This window comes from Macaca nemestrina, chromosome 11 (genome assembly GCF_043159975.1).
Source record: "Macaca nemestrina isolate mMacNem1 chromosome 11, mMacNem.hap1, whole genome shotgun sequence".
NCBI classification, from domain to species: domain Eukaryota; kingdom Metazoa; phylum Chordata; class Mammalia; order Primates; family Cercopithecidae; genus Macaca; species Macaca nemestrina.
The window spans coordinates 126206149-126228669 of record NC_092135.1 but is presented as its reverse complement, the minus strand read 5'-3'; the positions used below and the strand labels follow the sequence as shown (position 1 = coordinate 126228669).

General features: G+C 36.8%; 1 protein-coding gene across 8 annotated transcripts in view; it reads left to right on the top strand.

The window, feature by feature from the left end:
- The window catches only part of SPHKA (SPHK1 interactor, AKAP domain containing), a 195038-nt gene that overhangs the window by 61432 nt on the left and 111085 nt on the right, over positions 1–22521 (top strand). For all 8 annotated transcript variants that reach the window (XM_024790334.2, XM_024790336.2, XM_071073491.1 and 5 more), the window contains one exon: positions 11069–11176. In XM_024790334.2, coding sequence (XP_024646102.2) covers positions 11069–11176 — 108 coding nt within the window. The remainder of the gene's footprint in view (positions 1–11068; positions 11177–22521) is intronic.

Below are 22521 nucleotides of genomic sequence, written 5' to 3'. Positions count from 1 at the left end.
ATTTTATGACACTTTAAAAATAACCAGTTACAAAATTTCTAAATTTTATTAGGTGTCAATGGTAGAATGCATGAATACTTTACATCCAACCAAATAGAATTACAGAATATGTTGTATGAATAATAAAACAAGAATATTCATACTTTGGAAACCATTTCTCCTTTTTGTCAAAGGAGGCTAATGCACAAGGACTCAGGCAGTCATCCAGTAAAATCATCGTTAGAGAAAAATGTTATCCTAATATTTAATTAAACCTTCTGAGAAATGGAGACTAACTCACTGAGTTTCTGATGCCAATTTTTTTCTTCTATGCAATAATTTTATTTCAATTTTCTTTTATTGTTTCTTCTAGGTAGTTCAGTGTGCTTTAAATAGGCATTACACAGTTGCCCCGTGAAATAATGGGAAAGTATTTCTATTCCAGAGTGGAAAACAAAAGACTATAGAAGTCTCAGAAAGTTTGCTATGACATAAGCTAGATCAGCATAAAGTTAAATGTATAAAATTAAATGAAACCTCCTGACTTCCAGGTCCAGCATGAGAGAGAGAGAGAGAGAGAGAGAGAGAGAGAGAGAGAGTGTGTGTGTGTGTACTAGGCTTTTTAACTATTATAAAATATTTAAGTCAGCAATTAAGCATGAATTAAGCCAGTGACTAAACTTTGCAAAATTATACTAAAAAAGTTTTGCAGACTTTTACAGTGCTTCAAGGCATTAGAGAGCATCTGGCCCAGCTCAGCAAGGAATTTCTTTTCATTGAAGGATGAAAGATTCTTTCCCACTACTGGGAACCTTCATGTCCCATCACTTCCTCCGCCGCTCATTCTGCACCAGACATTTACCATCCTTCAAACACACCATGCATACTCCTTCTATGAACCTTTGCTGTCCCCGGTAATCTCTGCCTGGGAGGCTGCTCTGCCCTCAGATGGGAGTGTGGCTGGCTTCTCACTTCATTCAGATCTCTACTCTATGTCATCCTTAGAAAGGCCTGCCACGACATACTTTCCAAATAGCATCCCTTATTTCCTTATCCCTTTGTCTGGCTTTATTTACTTTCATAGTAGTTTTCATTATCTGACATATATATGCTTATTTATAATTTATGTGATTATGATGTGTCCTCCTACAACAGAATGAAAAGGAAAATGGTTTTTTGTTGTTGTCATTCTTGCTTTGTTCACCAATGCTCCAATTAAACAGTGGCTAGTACAGAGAGCAGGTGCTCAACAAGTAGTTGATTGAAAGATGAATGAAAACTTAATAGGGATGGCATTATCCTTGTTTCATAATAGCATCCCAAAGCTTACATTAAATATAGAGTCTAATTAATACTTTTGAATATGATATGAGCCAATATGGAATCCAGGCTTAATTTTTATTTTAAAAGTATCTTGAAAAGAAAAAAGATATCTTAAAATGGAAAGGAAAACAAACCACAAAGAAATACCACTATGCACCTGTTAGAATTACTAAAATCAATTTAAAAGCAAAAATTGACAACACTGAGTACTGCCAAGGATACGGGACAAGTTGGACTCTCATACCTTGCTGGTGGAAACGGAAAATGGTAAACCCACTTTAAAGGACATTTTTTCAGTTTCTTATAAAGTTACCATATGACTTAGTAATTTCATTCTTGGGTACTTACCCGAGAAAAGCAAAACCTTAAATTTAAACATAAACCTGTAGGCAAATGTTTATAGCAACTTTATTTATATTTGCCCCAAACTGAAACAACCCAAATTTCCTTCAGCTAGTGAATGGCTTTAAATATAACTCTGTGTATCTCCATAGAATGGAATGCTGCTCAGCAACAAAAGAAAGCAAACACTACTCATGCACACGATAATATAGATGAATCTCAAACTCATTATGCTAAGAGAAAGAAACAGGTCATAAAAGGTTACATATTATACAACTCCATCTGCATAACATTTTAGAAAAGGCAACATTTTAGGGATACAAATCAAATGAATAAATTAGAATGAAGCTGTAATATTGTCTAGGGATATAAATCAGATCAAAAAATTGGAATAAAGCTAAACTATTGTCTTTTTATCTCTTAATATGTCACAATTTTTTCCCTTCATATGTCACAATTTTTCACTTACTCATGCCCTCTTTTAACGCACCAATAAAATTTTGCAATTTTCTTTATTCACCTTCTACAAAAAAAAAAAAGGAAAGGAAAGAAATCATATCAGTTGTTGCCAGGGGCTGGAACTTAGGATACATTTAATTACAAGGAGAAGGAGGGATTGGAGGAAGGTGATGAAACTCTTCTGTATCTTGATTCGGTTGCTGGTTACACAACCATGTGCATTTTTCAAAACTCATAGAACTTTACACATAAAAAGTGAACTCTATAGGAAGGCAGTATCTCTATCAAGAAAATGTTACCTCGAGTAAAGATGTCATCATTTTGCCAAGCAAATAGATCTAAGTGTCTTAGTACTCGCCTTCATTCCAATCATCTCTTCTCTATCTTTACCATTCACCATTCAAATCCAATGAACCACTCACATCGCAGTCTTCTTGTGTAAGAAAATGTAACTGAGTGCCCTAGAAAGAGTCTCGAACTGCAACAGGAGCCTGGAGAGTCTCCTCTGAGTGATGCCCATGCCTCTTCCAATGGACTTCTCTGGCTCCCTTTATTTTACTGCTCCTCTTGCTTTTTCCCTCCACATCTCCAGCACACATTTATTAATACTTTGTGTCTCATTTGAAAGTTAGCCTCGCACTGTCCAAAGTTATCATCAAGTATAGAGTCTAACAAATGCATTTAAGAGATGTTGATAAGAGATTTTGCTGTCAAACAGCAAGCAGCTGCTCTGTACCAATGGTATATAGGGAGAAAAGTGTTGGACACAAATTGAATACGTATATATTTATGTAATATATATACTGGGAAGCATGCACCTTCCAATATTCTGAGGAAGAAATTCTGTTTGTATTACAAAAACTTCACAAGAACAGGGAAATATTTATAGAGGGGCAGGCTCGGTTTCAGTTATATCTTGAGGGTTGGGGAAGAACATTGATGAAAACTTCGGGGAGCAGATGGAATGATGCGGAAAAAAATGTGTGCATCGTAAAGGCTGCGTGGTAGAGCTGTTTATTAAACTTGTGGATTATAGCAGAGTATTTATGGAGGGAGATAATCTGAGACAAAGCCTAGGAAACGTCTAAGTTGGGCAAAATGCAGTATCTTAAACATTGGAGTTTAGTCACTGTTTATCAAAAGATTAACAGGAGAGAACTGAAGTAGAATCTGTTCTGTCTTGAATGCTAGCCTATTGTTTGGCAAAAAGCCCATAAAAATTTGGGCTCACCCACAGCAAATATTGTCCTTCTGTCTTGTTTTGCAAAACCCAGCTTAGTTTCTGACAGGATTAGAAGGTCCTCAGTCATATTTATTGGATCAGTTAGTCAATTGCGGTCAAAGTCTTATGAGAGAATTATATAACATTAGTAATAATATTAATAATAACAATAGCCACTCTTCGTGAGCACTTGAAATAATCAGATAGTATGTGCATTCATTATTTCTAGTGTCTGCAAAAGATTCCTCATTGTGAGTAGAAACGCCACCCTCATTTTGTAGGTGGGAAAACCGAGACTCAGAAGTTAAGTGACTTGCCTTAGGTTGAACAGGTCATTAATGGGAAAATCTGCAATTTGAAACCAGATTTGTCCTCAAAGCTTACATTTTTATTCTTTATTTTGGTTTTAGTGAGCTAGATGGATTTCAGAGATAAGGAAGATAGAGAGATGAGAGAATTACAATATGAATACATAGGACCTTTGTGTGTGTCCAGCCTTCCCTAACTTCCCATCTCAAGTATCATCTCTGTTTTAGTTTGTTAGAGCTGCTATCACAAAATATGCTAAACTGTGTAATTTACAAACAACAGGAATTTATGGCTCACAGTTCTAGAGTCTGGAAAGTCCAAGATCAAGGTGAGAGCAAATTCAGTGTTTGATGAAGACTCATTCTCCATAGATGGTGCCTTTTTGCCATGTCCTCACATGGGAGAAGGGCAAAAAGCTTTCAAGCCTTTTTTTAATAAGGGCATTAATTTCATGCATGAGGGCAGAGCCCTTTTAACCTAATTACTTCCCAAAGGCCTTACCTCTTAACGCCAACACATTGGGGATTTGATTTTAACCTCTGAGTTGATGGGATGGGGTGGGGAGAGGGGAGGACACATTCATTCAAACTGTAACAATCCCCATCCCTTTTATTCCCTATCACTGTACTATGTTTATTTCTTCATGATAGCCACCACAGTGTATAATTAAGTGTGTACTTCAATGCTCCTTTATTTTCTGTTTGACTCCCAAGCCAGATTTTAAGTTCCATAAATATGGAGACCAGTTACGTATTACTCACTGTTGTATTACCTGGAGAGTAATCCATGATGTGCACTAAAAAATTGCTATTTTTTAAGTAATTGAAAGAACTTAAGTAACTGCTAATTGTTAAGTAATTTGCTCTCCAAATTAAACTTTGGAGAGCAGACTATAAGACAGGAAATAGATAAAGAGATGTTTCAGATAGCACCGAATTTTCAAGCAAGGGTAATTGGGAGAATTGTCCTGACATCAACTGCAAATAGGGAAGTCAGGAAGTCAGGTTTCTCTTAGGCACTGAAAGTGGGGAAGGAGGGAGTTTGTGTGTAGTCATGAATAGTCCAAGGTGACAGCAAGAAATCCAAAAGTAATAACTAACAGGAGTGCAAAAAGTCAAGCTCTACAGAAAGGTTAAACCTGGAGCTACGGATCAGCGAGTCATCCCTCCAGGTTGTAATTAATTCCCTGAGACTCTGTGAATGCTAAGGAGATAAGGAAAATGATTGATGAGAGTAGAAAGACCAACACACTGACGACCAAACTATAAGGAATACTTATATTTACCACACCTGGGGAGGAAAAACTAGCTGAAAAGAGACACATCTTCTCCACCTGCCCTGATACATCCAGACAACACAGATCCACCTTTCAATGCTCTGGTCAAGGGCAAAGCCCTTTGCCATCCCTTCCCCCAGGAAGAACTGACCAGTCCATCCTTGGTGATAGCTGACCTGGATTGTCATTGATCAAAGCACCAGATTTCCTTGATCACAGTCAGAGTGTTTGTTCTTCCTCTGGTAGAGTTATCCCTCTTAATATTCTCAGTGCCGACATCAAAAGAGCTCAGTGAGCATTGGCTGACTAATACTGACTGAAGGAGAGTAGAGAAGCAGGAGGAGAAAAATGACAATGGCACGTCATGAATAATAAATAAAAGAAGAGGAATTGTCAAATGTTGTGAAGAGGCCGAGAAAATGTTCGATGAAACAGATATTGTCTAAATTTTCCTGCATTTCTGATACTAATAGCAACCATGTATCAATTGCATACTCTGTCGAGGCTAGCCCTTTACAAGCATTTTCTCATTTGATCCTTAGAATAAACTTCTGAAATGTCTTTAATTATCGTCATGTAATAGATGTAAACACTAAGTCCCACAGAAGTTAAACGACTTGCCCAAGCTCATTCAATAAGATGAAATGGGATTTAATATCAGTTCTGCCCCCAAACCTCTGTGACTAACCACCAGTCACTGTCTTCTCCAATTTAAATTACTTAAAAATTATTAAGACATTGCTCAGTGATGTTTGGGACTGTGTCCAAGTTACTAAGAGTCTATTTCTCCCTCTCTGTCTAATCAATACTACATTTCTTCAACTTGGTTCTCTATATAAAAAGAAACGTAACTGTAATGTAGAACAAAAGGATCTTCCTAACCTTATTTACTGCACTCATGAAATTTTAAAAGAAAATGTGCCATTATTATTTCAAATTCGTGAACACAAAAAACATTCATTATTAGCTCTTCATCTAAAATAAGTAAGTCCGTAACTAAAAACAGCAGATAAATAAATGAGCCGTTGAGAGCCTGGTGAGTTTTTCTCTTTTCCTTCTCAGAAAGCAACTTTCTCAGCAGGGAGACTATATTCATAAAGCTTCAAAATCATTGAATTCTCAAGCACATATTCTTCCTTCAAGCATTCTTCTTTTCCTTATGATTTGTCCAAGCCATGAAACTAAAAGCTTTTCACAGGCTGAAATTGCTTAACATATGCTGCTAAGTGGTTTACTGAAGTCCGCATTTTTATTCTCTCTTGCTTATTTGGCTCTCAATGTATACTATTTGAGAAAGGGAGAAGGAGGAGGAGCAAAAGCAGAAGGGAGGAGGAGAACGACATGATGGTTGGTATAGAAGTGGCCTTCAGATCATTTGTTTTAATTGTTTACCAAAGGCACAGGGAGGCCAGGAGCTAGTGGACTTAACTACACAGTTAACAAGGAGTCAGGACTGGAATTCGAACCTCCTGAACACACCTGAGCTCAGACACAGAAAGCGAGATATGGATAAATGTATAGACTGGGATTTGGTAGAACTTGAAAATGAGAAACTATGTAATTTCAATGGAACACTGCCTTAGTGGACGCTCTAATGTCTGGGAACCTGACTGAAATTCAAGTTCTGCAAAAACTAGATAAATTCTTGATCCCTCTAAGCCTGGGCAAAGGAAATAGTAACTATTATGATAGCTAATGCTTATCGGGCACTTAGGATGCACCGGGCACTGTTTTAAGAACCTTATCTATGTTAGCCTTGAGAATTTACCTCACAAGCCTAGAGATTTAATTCAGATAATAGTGTGGGTTAGGGCATTAGCCCAGACAGTTCTCAATAAATGTACAATTATTGGGTCAATAATTAAAAATATAAATATTTAATAATGAATCATCTAAATGTTAATGAAATTTATGGAAAAATGTTTAATTATTGATATAATTAGATGAACTAATTTTTAATGATGATAAAATTAAAATTTTAAAGTTACATTTATGTGGCGAATAAATGTTCTCACCAAACAAAGAAGCTCTCCTCCAAACATTTCTTCTTAAGCACGGCAAGATTTAGGTTTTATTTTAAATTTCAGTTCCTTATTTTGCTATTTCTGTTTCTTCTAAAGTAAAGATGTGCTTTAGGAAAGATCCACAGTATCCCAGGGAAATGGAAGAGTCAAATGAGAAATCTTTCTAAAATTTTTCATTGAATGAGCAGATCCCTAAAGCACTTGACATTTTCCTCACTTCTAGGATAGGACAGAGCAAGGTCTTTGTATATTTTTAGTTATTTATTTTTCAAATAGGTTCAAAAGAATTAATACCTTCGAAATATCTGCCGAGGACTTGGCAGATTAATCTGTCTGTGCACATTTCTCTGTTAGAGAAGTTAAATGCAGGTGAAATCCCACAGGTAGCCAGCTCTTCTCCCAACTAGCCTCATCTTCAGACAGCCCCTTTCATAGCTCTGGAGTCTTTGCAGCGTACGGTTTCAGACTGATGACTTTTGGCAAGTCCCCCTCTGCCTGTCTGTGTTTCACCGGGAAAATGTACCCATCCAGCCCACCAATTTTCTGAAACCACCCAGTGAATTGTGTTTGAACTCTGTCCCCTTCCTAAGGCCGATACTGATAAGTGACAGTTGCTTTACTCTGTTGACATACTTTGTTGTAACCATGGTATTATGTGTCCTAAATATATCAGAATGTAGACAAGGTGCAGGATATAATTCTGAGTAGTGAGCTCTAGAATGACTGAGAAGTGATTCTTAGTCAGAATATTTGTTAAACTGCATTGTAAGGCATTATGAACTGGTATGCTCATTGGATGCCTGTGTTTTACACTTGATCTTAGCCAAAAGGCCGAGAAGTGATGATGCCTGTATTTTAAATCTTTAATATTCTTATGCACAGAGTTAACGAGTGCTTTATAGTTGGGTGTTCCAAGATCTAGGGATCACAGAAAGGCAAGGAGCAGAAGCATGATAACATCGGTTGGCTTAAAGATAACTCAATTAGGTGTAAAAGCATGCTTTCCTTTGAAACATTAAAATACTGATAATACTTGCCAAGTAGATTAACTACAGTATGTAATTTACATCACAAAAAGTTTCCTGTCTTTCAAGAAAATTGTCACCTCAGAATTTCATTCATAGAAAACTAACTTTAAAATGGAAGTCCATAAGAAAATGTAGTTTTATTTACAAAAAAAATAGATGCAGATAAGTTTTTGGAAACATACCCCAAATCATACCCATTTGTATGGGTATATAAGACAGCCCTGCTCAGTAATTTCACATCCAAAGTCAGGCTCTGAACAACTTGGGGCAGAAATTCAAATCTCTCTGAGGCTCAAGGTCTTGATTTTCAACCTGAAAATTTCTGTAAAGATTTGTATCCTTCAAATAATTCCTACCTCATAGCATTGCAAAAAAAGATTAAGTGAAAAAGTAAAAATATATATATATATGTGTGAAAATTTTAGCACAACTTCAACATATTCTAAGCATACAAAAATAGTAGCTGTAACTATTAATACTACAAAATGCATAGCTAAAATTACACCTTAGACCAGAATACTTGCTAAAGAAAATCTGCCATCACACATCTGAAATATTTTCAGTCCTCTCATTTCAGACAGAAGGCATCCAAAGTTCTATTATCCTTTTCAGCCACCTTCAAATAGTAACAGTAAAAACCAAGTTCTGAGAGAATAACTTACCATTTCCATGGCACAGTGTTTCACATATATCATCTCACTGAATACCCTCAGTGATCCCACCATGAGTAGTATCCATATTCACAGTTATGGACTGAAACTCAGGGTTTAAGTCATCTCCTTGAGGTCATCCTTCTACTAACGACCAGCTTAGTATTGCAACCCAGTTAGACCACTAATGTCGCTGCTCTTAAACTCTATTCCATGCTGGAAATAAAAGGGAAAGGCATTTGAATGGCATAAAGGGAATGTGGAGTTAGAGCCTTTTTCTGCTTTAAATAAAGTTCATCTGGGTCAATGGTTCTCAATGTTTTTTTAACTCAAAATTCTTTTGCACTCTAAGAAAAATATTGGGGACCTCAAGAAACTCTTGTTTATATAGATTATACTTATTGCTAATTTCCATGTTACAAATTAAAGCTAAGAAAAGTTTTTGTTTTATTTTCTAATAATAAAACAGAATTTAAATTAAATAAGAATTTATTATTTGACAAAATAATTTTAAAATAATAATAAACACACTATCTTATATAGCATACTTTTATGAAAAATATTTGTTTTCCAAAACCAAACAAAACCCTTTAGCGAAAAGAGTAATTTCAGCTCACATGTTTGCAAATCTCCTTAATGTCTGACTTGATACAAGACAGTTGAGCTGTCCTAGCTGCCTCTGCATGCAGTCTGTTGTGCTATCACACATCACGTAGCCTCTGGAAAACTCCACGGAATATATACAAGACAACGAGAGCAAAAAGAACAAATAACATCTTAGTATTATTATCGAAGTAGTCTGACTGCTGCACTCTCTGAAAGATTTCAGAGACCCTGAGAGGTCCCAGCCCACCCTTTAAGAACCAGTTTAGGTAAAATATTTAAGACAACTGAGAAGCTCCCTAGCCAATGTCGGTCTGCAGTAATAATCCAAGTTTATCGTTTAACTACTTGCTCATCCACAAAGGGTCTTTTTGTACTGTTCTGGGAAAGAATGATGAAAATTTATTAATGAAAATTCATCATTAGTATGATAAATGATATGATTTTAATATATAATTGTATATTATTATAAATTATAATAACATTTATCATTAATACATTTTCATTATTTTAGATAAATAATATTCCTCATGTAAAATGTGTCAGAATTAGATTTACTTAACTGTATTCAGAGACCAAAAGTAATGTATTTCTATCTTCACAGAAAAAGAGAAGACAATCTTTTGTTGTACGAATGAAATGTAATTGAAGTACCAACCTATTTTAGTGTTTAAATCTGTTACATTGCTCAAGTGAAAGCAGTAGTCAAGTATTACCAGACATATCCCCCTAATAAAATAGAGGGTAGAGGGTACCAGAAGAGCACTGGGAATCTTTAAAAAGATAAAGAAAATGTTATACAATATTTGGCTTTTTTTTTTTTTTTTTTTCCCTGAGACAGAGTTTCACTCTTGTTGCCCAGGCTGGAGTGCAATGGTGCGATCTCAGCTCACTGCAACCTCCACTTACCGGGTTCAAGTGATTGTCCTGCCTCAGTCTCTCCAGTAGCTGGGATTACAGGGGCACGCCACCACACCTGGCTAACTTTTTGTATGGTTAATAGAAACGAGGTCTCACCATGTTAGCCAGGCTGGTCTTGAACTCCTGACCTCAGGTGATCCACCCGCCTTGGCCTCCCAAAGTGCTGGGATTACAGGTGTGAGACACCGTGCCCCGCCAATAATTGGATAATTTAAAGACATTAGCAGTTATTTATAATATTTCATCTTCAAAATATCTCAGCTCCAAAATATGCTTGTTCTTCCTTGCTTTAAGAATCCAAGCCCAGAATTAAGATATTTGTAAGTCATATTTGGTTTTGTTAATTATGTGTTCCAATTATTTTTGCCATACCATCCTATTTCAAAATAGCAAATGGTATTTAATGCAATTTGTTTCTTAGTTATCTCTAACAACTTTTAAACTTAACATAGTACCTTAGGCGTTCTAGAAAAATTGTACACTAGTCAAAGCGATGTTAGCAGAACTAAATAAGTGAAGAATCAATATTACATCAAAGGAAAAAAAAACCCACATTTTGTTAATTGAAAATATTTATGGAGTGTGAAAGAACATTAGCACTAAACGAAATTTGACCCCTATCACCCATAGAACCATACCCCCCAAAACAATCATTTGATTGCAAACTATGCAAAAGCTACACAATTGACATTCCCAGGTGTTGAATTTGATGAGAGAACATCCATGTTAACATTAATGTATTTCTCTCCAGCTAATTCTAGGTTGGATATTTTATCCATTTTAGAGGTGCTATCATCCTGCAAGTTTTTTTTTTCTAACACCCAGAAGCTCGGAGGAAAAGAAAACACCTACAGGTTTTTTTATAAGAAAAAAAAGAGAGCTTAGATAGAAAGCATTGCCGAATAAGCACTGAGTTTTTCTGGTTCCCCCAGGTTCTTCGCAGCAATAGCCTACTGGAGTCAACAGACTACTGGTTGCAGAATCAGAGGATGCCTTGCCAAATTGGTTTTATAGAAGACAAGTCTGAAAACTGTGCTTCTGTAAGTATACAGAATTCTTGGGATGTTGTGTGATAACTGTGCTTCTGTAAGTATACAGAATTCTTGGGATGTTGTGTGATAACTGTGCTTCTGTAAGTATACAGAATTCTTGGGATGTTGTGTGATAAAGCAGGGAAATGGGCATAGGTACCCATGTTTAGGACCAAAAGTTTCATAATTCATTAAATACCAAGTAGAGAAAATATTCCTTTGAAAATACGTAACTGTTTTATATGGACTGTTAACAAAATAGCATGCAGAGCTAATGTTTCTACCCCCATTTTGCTCATTTTAACAGGTAAAGTTATCTAATAGAAAAAAATGTTTATATATTCAAAAATGACTAAGAAAAAGATTCAGAAGTAGAATTATATGATGAGAAGTAAAAAGCCATTCAACAACTCTCTTGTATTCTTTTCAGTATATTTTACATCACCTGCTAGTAGATATTTTCTAATATGAAAAGTGTCTATAAATGTTCCATCGTTCTTATATGTTACAGTCATTATTGGAAAACCTTGATAAAAACTTTTCAACCTAAAAAATAAACAGGCGTACAATTTAATATATCGAAGCTGAGCCTTACATACGAAACTTTCTTTTCCAAGGGAAAAGATATTCTTCCAGATAAACAATATACTTCTTTTAGCTTGGAATGTCATTAGACACTATTGTAGAATGTGTTCCGATCCCATAGGTTAGCGAAAGCTGTATGTTTCGTTTTGATTGAAATCACCTAGCTCTAATGGGGTCATGATTACAGAGATTGGGGGAGAGTGTTTCCAACGAGGAGAAAAATGTAATTCACATGACTAAATTGAGAGCATCAGCTCTGAGCTATTCCTGGAGGTAAGTTGCATGCCAGCATTTCTGTTAAAAGAAACAAAAAAGGAAGCTGAATATGGGATAGGGAGGCTTTTTTTATATAATGAGCAGAACTAAAGAACCAGAACTGGCAGACAGAGGATGTTAAACATTTTCACACTGCACAAGAAATGCAGAGTCCATTCAATAGATTTAAGTCAATCCCTTTGTTTAGGCAAAGGTTTATGATTCTGCTACTTTTAGTGCTTTTGATACCTTGTGCAGAAAATTAGTTGCTGGCTAGGATTCTTTGGGGAAAACACAAAGAATTAAGTGGCAAAATTTTAAGTGATATTGTCTTTGCAAATTCAGTTCTGAGATGAGTTGGAAAATTCAGGCATTTGTGGATACAGACCTCTAGTTACACAGCTGTAAATTGTAAAATGGAGAGGAAGAGCTACCAGCAGACACACTTTGGTCAAAGTTGTCATTTGAACAGACCCTAATAAAAAGTCTCTCAGGAGAACTCACTAAAGTTGAGGCACTAAAACTTGTGTAGTGAAAGGCAAAGAGTATATGTTGGGAGTCTGGATTTCAGAGCTACAATTAGAATGCTAACTTTAAATTTGTAGTCCCTTTATAGTGTCAGATGGTATCAGTGTGGTTAAGCTGATTCATCCCGCCTTTATGATTCACCCTATTCCTTCCAAAATGGGAAAAACCTATACACAAGTAAGAGGTGCATTGGAAGATTCATTTGCTCCCAATAGTTTGTAATAATTGAAATTTCCACAAAAATGAAAACTTGAATTTAAAAAGTTGAACTCATAAAAGTCGAGAATAGAATGGTCGTTGCCAGGGACTGAGATAATGGATTCGGGAAGGTTGAGAAGATATTAGTCAAAGGATACAAAATTTCATTTAGATGGAAGGGATAAGTTTAAGAGGTCTATGGCAGAACATGGTGACTATAGCTAGTAGCAATACGTTGTATTCTTGAAAAATGCCAAAAGAATTGATTTTAAGTGTTCTCAACCAAAAAAAAATGATAACTATGTGAGTTAATGCATATGTTCATTAGTTCAATTTAGCCATTCCAGATTGTATATACTGTATATTTCAAAATAGCTTGTTGTATACAATAAGTATATTCAATTTTATTTGTCAATTTCAAACTTAAAATAAAACATTTTTGGAAAGTATCCAGGACTCTAAACCTAAAGGAAATCTCAGGGTCACTATGAAAACTAACTGTAATCTCTCACAAGTGTCCTATAGTTACTTTTCTTAATTTCCAAATCCCCTGTCTTTCTGGCCTGGCACATATTTCTAGGATGGGTGGAAGAAACTTGTATGTCCAGAGTTGCACATTCCTGAAGGGAAATTATTACTTACAGAAGAAATAGAAGTAAACCATAGAGGTGATGGACTACGACAAGGAATTCATGAGCAAAATAGCTACCCAGAAGCAGTGACCAAAATCATCAAGGAATAAGGACTTAATTCCTTTTCAAAACCAGTTCTCCACATCAGCATGCAAATGAAAGTATAATTTAAAGAGGGAAAATAGATTATATTTTAATATAATATTCTCATTAAAGTTTAATTTTAAGAATAGTTTTATAAAATCATCCCAAACTTAAATGTCTTTACATATAATCACAAGAGAATCTGAGGAACTTGTAGCAATTCAGTTATTATTGCTTTGTAACCCGTAACCTGTTCATAACTCTGGAGGGACCCAACTCCAGGTTATTCTTACTTCTTTAACTTATTTCATCCTGACCAAAATTAGTAGCCAACCTTTTCATATCCAGTTGTGATTGGTTTGGTATTCACTGTAATGAACTTCTAGTGTTTAGACGTGTGGTTTCTTTGATCTCAGTATGTCAGTGGTAGCAAAGTTTCCTGAATTCAAGATGTCCACATAATATTTTTATTGAGGGACAGTCTCAGACTTGGAAAATATTCAGGGTGTTGTATGCATATTTCAGTACCCCTGTTTGTTCTCAAGCATCAAATGATGAGTTATAGTCATTTCTGCAGTGGGAAACTGCACTTATTTCACAGTTAATGTAAGAAGTCTTAGTGAAGAGCAGTTTGGAGCAGCTAGAAATATGATAGGCATGTGGAACAGGAACCACGGTCCAGGAAGTCTGGCTCAGAAGTCCCCTGAAGGCATCTTCAATAGTATTTCAAAAGGTATCTGTATTAGTCTGTTTACATGCTGCTGATAAAGAAATACCCAAGACTTAGTAATTTATAAAGAAAAAGAGATTTAATGAACTCACAGTTCCACGTGGCTAGGGAGGCTTCACAATCATGATGGAAGGCAAAAGGCACAACTTATATGGTGGCAGGCAAGAGAAAATGAGAGCCAAGCAAAAGGGGAAATCCCTTATAAATACATCAGCTCTCGTGAGGCTTCTCCACCACCACAGGAAGAGTATGGGAGAAACCACCACCATGATTCAATTATCTCCCATTGGGTCCCTCCCACAACACATGGGAATTATGGGAGCGGCAATTCAAGATGAGATTTGGGTGGGGACAGAGACGAACCATATCAGTATCAAATATAAAAACTGTGCTTATGTGTTTCTAATTAAAGTCTCCTACCAAACAATATAATTTTATTTCTTTTTCTAATTTGCTATTCTGAAAAAATATTCTCATATACTAACCTTCACAGCATTTTTTAAACCTCATTATTTAAAAGAAAGGAAATGAGGAGTAGGATAGTGGAATTGGAAGCCAATCTCCAAAACCCAAGAGCTGAGACATTATCTTGATAGAGGTCCTTCACATAAGTGGTAGGAATGGGACTTGTCAGTACCCGACCTTTTTTTTTTTTAATTAAAGGTTAAATTAGGCCAGGCATTGTGGCTCATGCCAATAATCACAGCACTTTGAGAGGCTGAGGGAGGAGAATTTCTTAAGGCCAGGAGTTCAAGAGCAGCCTAGGCGACATAGTGAGATCCCATCTCTACAAAAAATTTAAAAATTAGCTGAGCATGGTGGTGCATGTCTGTAGTCCCAGCTCCTCAAGAGGCTGAGGCAGAAGGATTACTTGAGCTCAGGAGTTTAAGGCTGAAATTAGCTATGATCCCACAACTGCAATCCGGTTGGGGTAACAGAGTGTTAAATTAGTTCTACAAAAACTAAATTAAAAAAACTAAACAAAAGCTAATTTAGTTCTACAAAACCTTCTACTGCTTTTCTCCATTTACTAGAATCTAATTTTTGACTTTTCAGAAAACATCTTTTGGTTTCATACTTCATTAACATTACCTTGACCGTTCATATTTCTTCTATTCAGAGTTACTGTCAGGATCTTTTCGTATTGATTATTTGAAGACTGCCAGCTATCATCCTCCAAACAAATTATACCTTTATTTCTAGCATGCACTTTAATTGATGAATGACAGTATTTAAAAATGTGTCGTATTTGCCTTAAATTTGTAAATAAGCACATAAAGCCCTCAAGCAGCCTTCAGCATTCCTCATATGATATTGCAAAACTGAGATGTTTTATAGCTGCTCTGTGAGTCTTCTATGCTAACGCAATCCAGAGGGAACAATGACAAAATGATATCTGAGACAATTCGTATATGATTTTTTCAAATATACCTGAGCCCTATTTGACAAACACCACAGTTGGTAAGTTGTTCTATGGAAGAATCTAGACTCACATGATCAAAAAACATATTAATATTATAATATATTATAATTATAATAATTATATATTATATCCTAATTATAATGATGTAATATATATTTTTATTAGAATAATCATATATAATAGAATAATTCTACATACTATATAACATAATAATTATAGAACTTTGAAAGGACATTTTAAATTATCTAGTGCAAGTAGTTACCAAGTTTTCAAAGAGCCTGTAGTGTTTTCTTCTTTAAAAATCAAGTTTCAAAATTATTACTTCTTTAATTTTAGACTTACTGAAAAATTGCAAGAAGAGTGCAAAGGATCCCCAGACTCCTTAACTTTTTTTTTTTTTTTTTTGAGACAGAGTCTTGTTCTGTCACCCAGGCTGGAGTACAGTGGTGCAATTTTGGCTCACAGCAACCTCAGCCTCCCAGGTTCAAGCAATTCTCCTGCCTCAGACTCCCAAGCAGCTGGGACTACAGGCGCACTCCACCACACCCAGCTAATTTTTTTGTATTTTTAGTAGAGAAGGGGTTTCATTATGTTGGCCAGGCTGGTCTCGAACTCGTTACCCACCCACTTGGCCTCCCAAAGTGCTAGGATTACAAGCGTGAGCCACCGCACCTGGACAAACTCCTCAAATTTTAACATTTTTCCACATTTGCTTTATCCTTTTCTCAGCATATATATGCATCTGTGTAAATGTACGTATATAAATTTTTTATGGAAAATCTTGAGAATGAATTGCAGACACGATGTCCCTTTATTTCTTTTTTTTTTTTTTTTATACTTTAAGCTCTAGGGTACATGTGCACATCGTGCAGGTTTGTTACATATGTATACCTGTGCCATGTTGGTGTGCTGCACCCATTAACTCATCATTTACATCAGGTATATCTCCTAATGCTATCCCTCCCCATTACTCCCTCCCCACAACAGGACCCGGTGTGTGATGTTCCCCTTCCTGTGTCCAAGTGATCTCATTGTTCAGTTCCCACCTATGAGTGAGAACATGCAGTATTTGGTTTTCTGTCCTTGTGATAGTTTGCTGAGAATGATGATTTCCAGCTGCATCCATGTCCCTACAAAGGACACAAACTCATCCTTTTTTATGGCTGCATAGTATTCCATGGTGTATATGTGCCACATTTTCTTAATCCAGTCTGTCACTGATGGACATTTGGGTTGATTCCAAGTCTTTGCTATTGTGAATAGTGCTGCAATAAACATACGTGTGCATGTGTCTTTATAGCAGCATGACTTATAATCCTTTGGGTATATCCCCAGTAATGGGATGGCTGGGTCAAATGGTATTTCTAGTTCTAGATCCTTGAGGAATCGCCACACTGTTTTCCACAATGGTTGAACTAGTTTACATTCCCACCAACAGTGTACAAGTGTTCCTATTTCTCCACATCCTCTCCAGCACCTGTTGTTTCCTGATTTTTTAATGATTGCCATTCTAACTGGTGTGAGATGGTATCTCATTGTGGTTTTGATTTGCATTTCTCTGATGGCGAGTGATGATGAGCATTTTTTCATGAGTCTGTTGGCTATATGAATGTCTTCTTTTGAGAAGTGTCTGTTCATATCCTTTGCCCACTTTTTGATGGGGTTGTTTGTTTTTTTCTTGTAAATTTGATTGAGTTCTTTATAGGTTCTGGATATTAGCACTTTGTCAGATGAGTAGATTGCAAAAATGTTCTCCCATTCTGTAGGTTGCCTGTTCACTCTGATGATAGTTTCTTTTGCTGTGCAGAAGCTCTTTAGTTTAATTAGATCCCATTTGTCAATTTTGGCTTTTGTTGCTGTTGCTTTTGGTGTTTTAGACATGAAGTCCTTGCCCATGCCTATGTCCTGAATGTTATTATCTAGGTTTTCTTCTAGGGTTTTTAGTTTTAGGTCTAACATTTAAGTCTCTAATCCATCTTGAATTAGTTTTCCTATAAGGAGTAAGGAAAGGATCCAGTTTCAGCTTTCTATTTAGGGCTAGCCAATTTTCCCAGCACCATTTATTAAATAGGGAATCCTTTCCCCATTTCTTGTTTTTGTCAGATTAGTCAAAGATCAGATGGCTGTAGATGTGTGGTATTATTTCTGAGGACTCTGTTCTGTTCCATTGGTCTATATCTCTGTTTTGGTGCCAGTACCATGCTGTCTTGGTTACTGTAGTGTGTAGTATAGTTTGAAGTCAGGTAGTGTGATGCCTCCAGCTTTGTTCTTTTGGCTTAGGATTGTCTAGGCAATGTGGGGTCTTTTTTGGTTCCATATGAACTTTAAAGCAGTTTTTTCCAATTCTGTGAAGAAAGTCTTTGGTAGCTTAATGGGGATGGCATTGAATCTATAAATTACTGTGGGCAGTATGGCCATTTTCAAAATATTGATTCGTCCTATCCATGAGCATGGTATGTTCTTCCATTTGTTTGCGTCCTCTTTTATTTCACTGAGCAGTGGTTTGTAGTTCTCCTTGAAGAGGTCCTTTACATCCCTTGTAAGTTGGATTCCTAGGTATTTTATTCTCTTTGAAGCTATTGTGAATGGGAGTTCATTCATAATTTGGCTCTCTGTTTGTCTGTTACCGGTGTATAAGAATGCTTGTGATTTTTGCACATTGATTTTGTATCCTGAGACTGCTGAAGTTGCTTATCAGCTTAAGGAGATTTTGGGCTGAGATGATGGGGTTTTCTAAATATACAACCATGTCATATGCAAACGGGGACAATTTGACTTCTTCTTTTCCTAACTGAATACCCTTTATTTCTTTCTCTTGCCTGATTGCCCCACCCAGAACTTCCAACACTATGTTGAATAGGAGTGGTGAAAGAGGGCATACCTGTCTTGTGCCAGTTTTCAAAGGGAATGCTTCCAGTTTTGCCCATTCAGTATGATATTGGCTGTGGGTTTGTCATAAATAGCTCTTATTATTTTGGGATTCATTCCATCAATACCGAATTTATTGAGAGTTTTTAGCATGAAGAGCTGTTGAATTTTGTCAAAGGCCTTTTCTGCATCTATTGAGATAATCATGTGGTTTTTGTCTTTGGTTCTGTTTGTATGCTGGATTATGTTTATTGATTTGCATATGTTGAACCAGCCTTGCATCCCAGGGATGAAGCCCACTTAATCATGGTGGATAAGCTTTTTGATGTGCTGCTGGATTCAGTTTACCTGTATTTTATTGAGGATTTTTGCATTGATGTTCATCAGGGATATTGGTCTAAAATTCTCTTTTTTGTTGTTGTATCTCTGTCAGGCTTTGGTATCAGGATGATGTTGGCCTCGTAAAATGAGTTAGGGAGGATTCTCTTGAATAGTTTCAGAAGGAATGGTACCAACTCCTCCTTGTACCTCTGGTAGAATTCGGCTGTGAATCCATCTGGTCCCGGACTTTTTTTGGTTGGTAGGCTATTAATTATTGCCTCGATTTCAGAGCCTGCTATTGATCTATTCAGGGATTCAACTTCTTCCTGATTTAGTCTTGTGAGAGTGTAAGTGTCCAGGAAATTATCCATTTCTTCTAGGTTTTCTAGTTTATTTCCGTAGAGGTGTTTATAGTATTCTCTGACGGTAGTTTGTATTTCTGTGGGGTCGGTGGTGATATCCCCATTATCATTTTTTATTGCGTCTATTTGATTCTTCTCTCTTTTCTTCTTTATTAGTCTTGCTAGAGGGCTATCAATTTTGTTGATCTTTTCAAAAAACCAGCTTCTGCATTCATTTATTTTTTGGAGGGTTTTTTGTGTCTCTATCTCCTTCAGTTCTGCTCTGATCTTAGTTATTTCTTGCCTTCTGCTCGCTTTTGAATGTGTTTGCTCTTGCTTCTCTAGTTCTTTTAATTGTGATGTTAGAGTGTCAATTTTAGATCTTTCCTGCTTTCTCTTGTGGACATTTAGTGCTATAAATTTCCCTCTACGCACTGCTTTAAGTGTGTCCTAGAGATTCTGGTGTGTTGTATCTTTGTTCTCATTGGTTTCAAAGAACATCTTTATTTCTGCCTTCATTTCATGGTGTACCCAGTAGTCATTCAGGAGCAGGTTGTTCAGTTTCCATGTAGTTGAGCGGTTTTGATTGAGTTTTTTAGTCCTGAGTTCTAGTTTGATTGCACTGTGGTCTGAGAGACAGTTTGTTATAATTTCTGTTCTTGTACATTTGCTGAGGAGTGCTTTACTTTCAACTATGTGGTCAGTTTTGGAATAAGTGCAATGTGGTGCTGAGAAGAATGTACACTCCATTGATTTGGGGTGGAGAGTTCTGTAGATGTCTTTTAGGTCCGCTTGGTGCAGAGTTGAGTTCAATTCCTGGTTATCCTTGTTAACTTTCTATCTCATTGATCTGTCTAATGTTGATAGTGGGGTGTTAAAGTCTCCCATTATTGTATGGGAGTCTAAGTGTCTTTGTAAGTCTCTAAGGACTTGTTTTATGACTCTGGGTGCTCCTGTATTGGGTGTATATATATTTAGGATAGTTATTTCTTCCTGATGAATTGATCCCTTTACCATTATGTAATGGCCTTCTTTGTCTCTCTTGATCTTTGATGGTTTAAAAATCTGTTTTATCAGAGACTAGGATTGCAACTCCTGCTTTTCTTTGTTTTCCATTTGCTTGGTAGATCTTCCTCTATCCCTTTATTTTGAGCTTCTGTGTGTCTCTGCATGTGAGATAGGTCTCCTGAATACAGCAAACTGATGGGTCTTGACTCTTTACACAATTTGCCAGTCTGTATCTTTTAATTGGACCATTTAGTCCATTTACATTTAAGGTTAATATTGTTCTGTGTGAACTTGATCATGTCATTATGATATTAGCTGGTTATTTTGCTCGTTAGTTGATGCCGTTTCTTCCTAGCATCGATGGACTTTACATTTTGACATGTTTTTGCAATGGCTGGTGCCTGTTGTTCCTTTCCATGTTTAGTGCTTCCTTCAGGATCTCTTGTACGGCAGGCCTGGTGGTGACAAAATCTCTAAACATTTGCTTGTCTGTAAAGGATTTTATTTATCCTTCACTTATGAAACTTAGTTTGGCTGGATATGAAATTCTGCATTGAAAATTCTTTTCTTTAAGAATGTTGAATATTGGCCCCTACTCTCCTCTGGCTTGGAGAGTTTCTGCCAAGAGATCTGCTGTTAGTCTGATGGGCTTCCCTTTGTGAGTAACCCGACCTTTCCTTCTAGCTGCTCTTAACATTTTTTCCTTCATTTCAACTTTGGTGAATCTGACAATTATGTCTTGGAGTTGCTCTTCTCAATGAGTATCTTTGTGGCATTCTCTGTATTTCCTGAATTTGAATGTTGGCCTGCCTTACTGGGTTGGGGAATTTCTCCTGGATGATATCCTGCAGAGTGTTTTCCAACTTCGTTCCATTTTCCCCATCACTTTCAGGCACACCAATCAGACATAGATTTGGTCTTTTCACATAATCCCACATTTCTTGGAGAAGTGTAGAGCAAAAAAGAGTAAAAAGAAATGAACAATGTCCCTTTATTTCTACACACTTCAGTGTGGAACCTGAATACATAAAACCAGGATTGAACCCAGACCCACAGGAATCTTAGTTCAGGCTCCTAGTTCAGTACCCACTGCACCCATTGTACAGTGGGTACTGAAATAATTATTTGAATATTTATTTAACAGTATTTAAGGAAGAGCTGAATGCTATCTACAGAAAAGATAGATGACTTCTGCTAATGGCAGAAGTCATCCAGCCTCTGAGCAAAATAAAGGTCCTATATTCCTCTGGACCCACTCACTTTAGGAAGCAGTTTCAGCGTCAAAAGTTACCTGAGCAAGCAGCAGGCTGTGGAGGGCAGTGAGAGGCAGCTCTCAGCCGCCACCATTCAGGGCTTCTTCCTGCCAATTTCAGCCAGTAACACACTGTGAGAGAGACCCTTGGATAAGTTCTGTTTCTTCCATTTTAACATATTTTCAGGGATTTTCGTGCCCATCCCCCTTAGGTGAGTGCAGAAGGGACCTCCTGGGGAGGCTTGCTTCTTAATCCAGATCTAAAGAAAACAGATAAAGCCAGGCAACTGAGTGAAGCAGAGTGGGAAGCCCCAAGCCTATCTGGGTAGGCTCTCCTGTGCAGCATTTCCTGGGGCACCTTAGGAAATCCAGCAGACCCAGAGGAAACATTTTTACTTTCAGTCAAATGAAATTTCTACTAAACTTTATCAAACCTCTTGAAGACAATGAATTAGGTTTCTTTGGTGGATTGGGGGAAAAGCATGACACAGAATGTCGGTTGAGAAAAGAGTCAGTCATCACAGCAGCCAGGTGACTCAACATCCATGAAGGTTGTGTGGAAGAAACAGAAACCAAGAAAAGTGAAACATGAAACTGAAGTGCAGTGGCTCACACCTATACTTGTAGCACTTTGGGAGGTCGAGGTAGAAGAATCACTTGAGCCCAGGAGTTCAAGGCCAGCCTGGGTAAAAGAAACGAGTCCCCCATCTCTACAAAATATTTAAAAAATTACTTGGATGTGGTGGCAAGCACCTGCAGTCCCAGCTATTTGTGAGGTTGGGGTAGGAGATCACTGTAGCCCAGGAGTTCGAGGCAGCAGTGAGCTATGATCGCACCCTTGCACTCCAGCCGGGGTAACAGATGAGACCCTGTTTCAAAACAAACAAAAAAAAAAAATGAGGAACTTTTAGTAAACAACTTGAAGGCTAAACTTGAAGTGAATTGCCAAATAATGCAGCATTAATTTAGAGTATATTCAGTAAATACCGTATGGAGTGCAGGCTTTAGACTTACTCCATACATTTATCAACATCTTGGATCCTGAAAGTATTAAAGAAAAAGTTTTTACAAATTTACTTGTATTTAAATGTACTCCAAATTAGAACTTATGTTGTAAGTAGAATTCTAC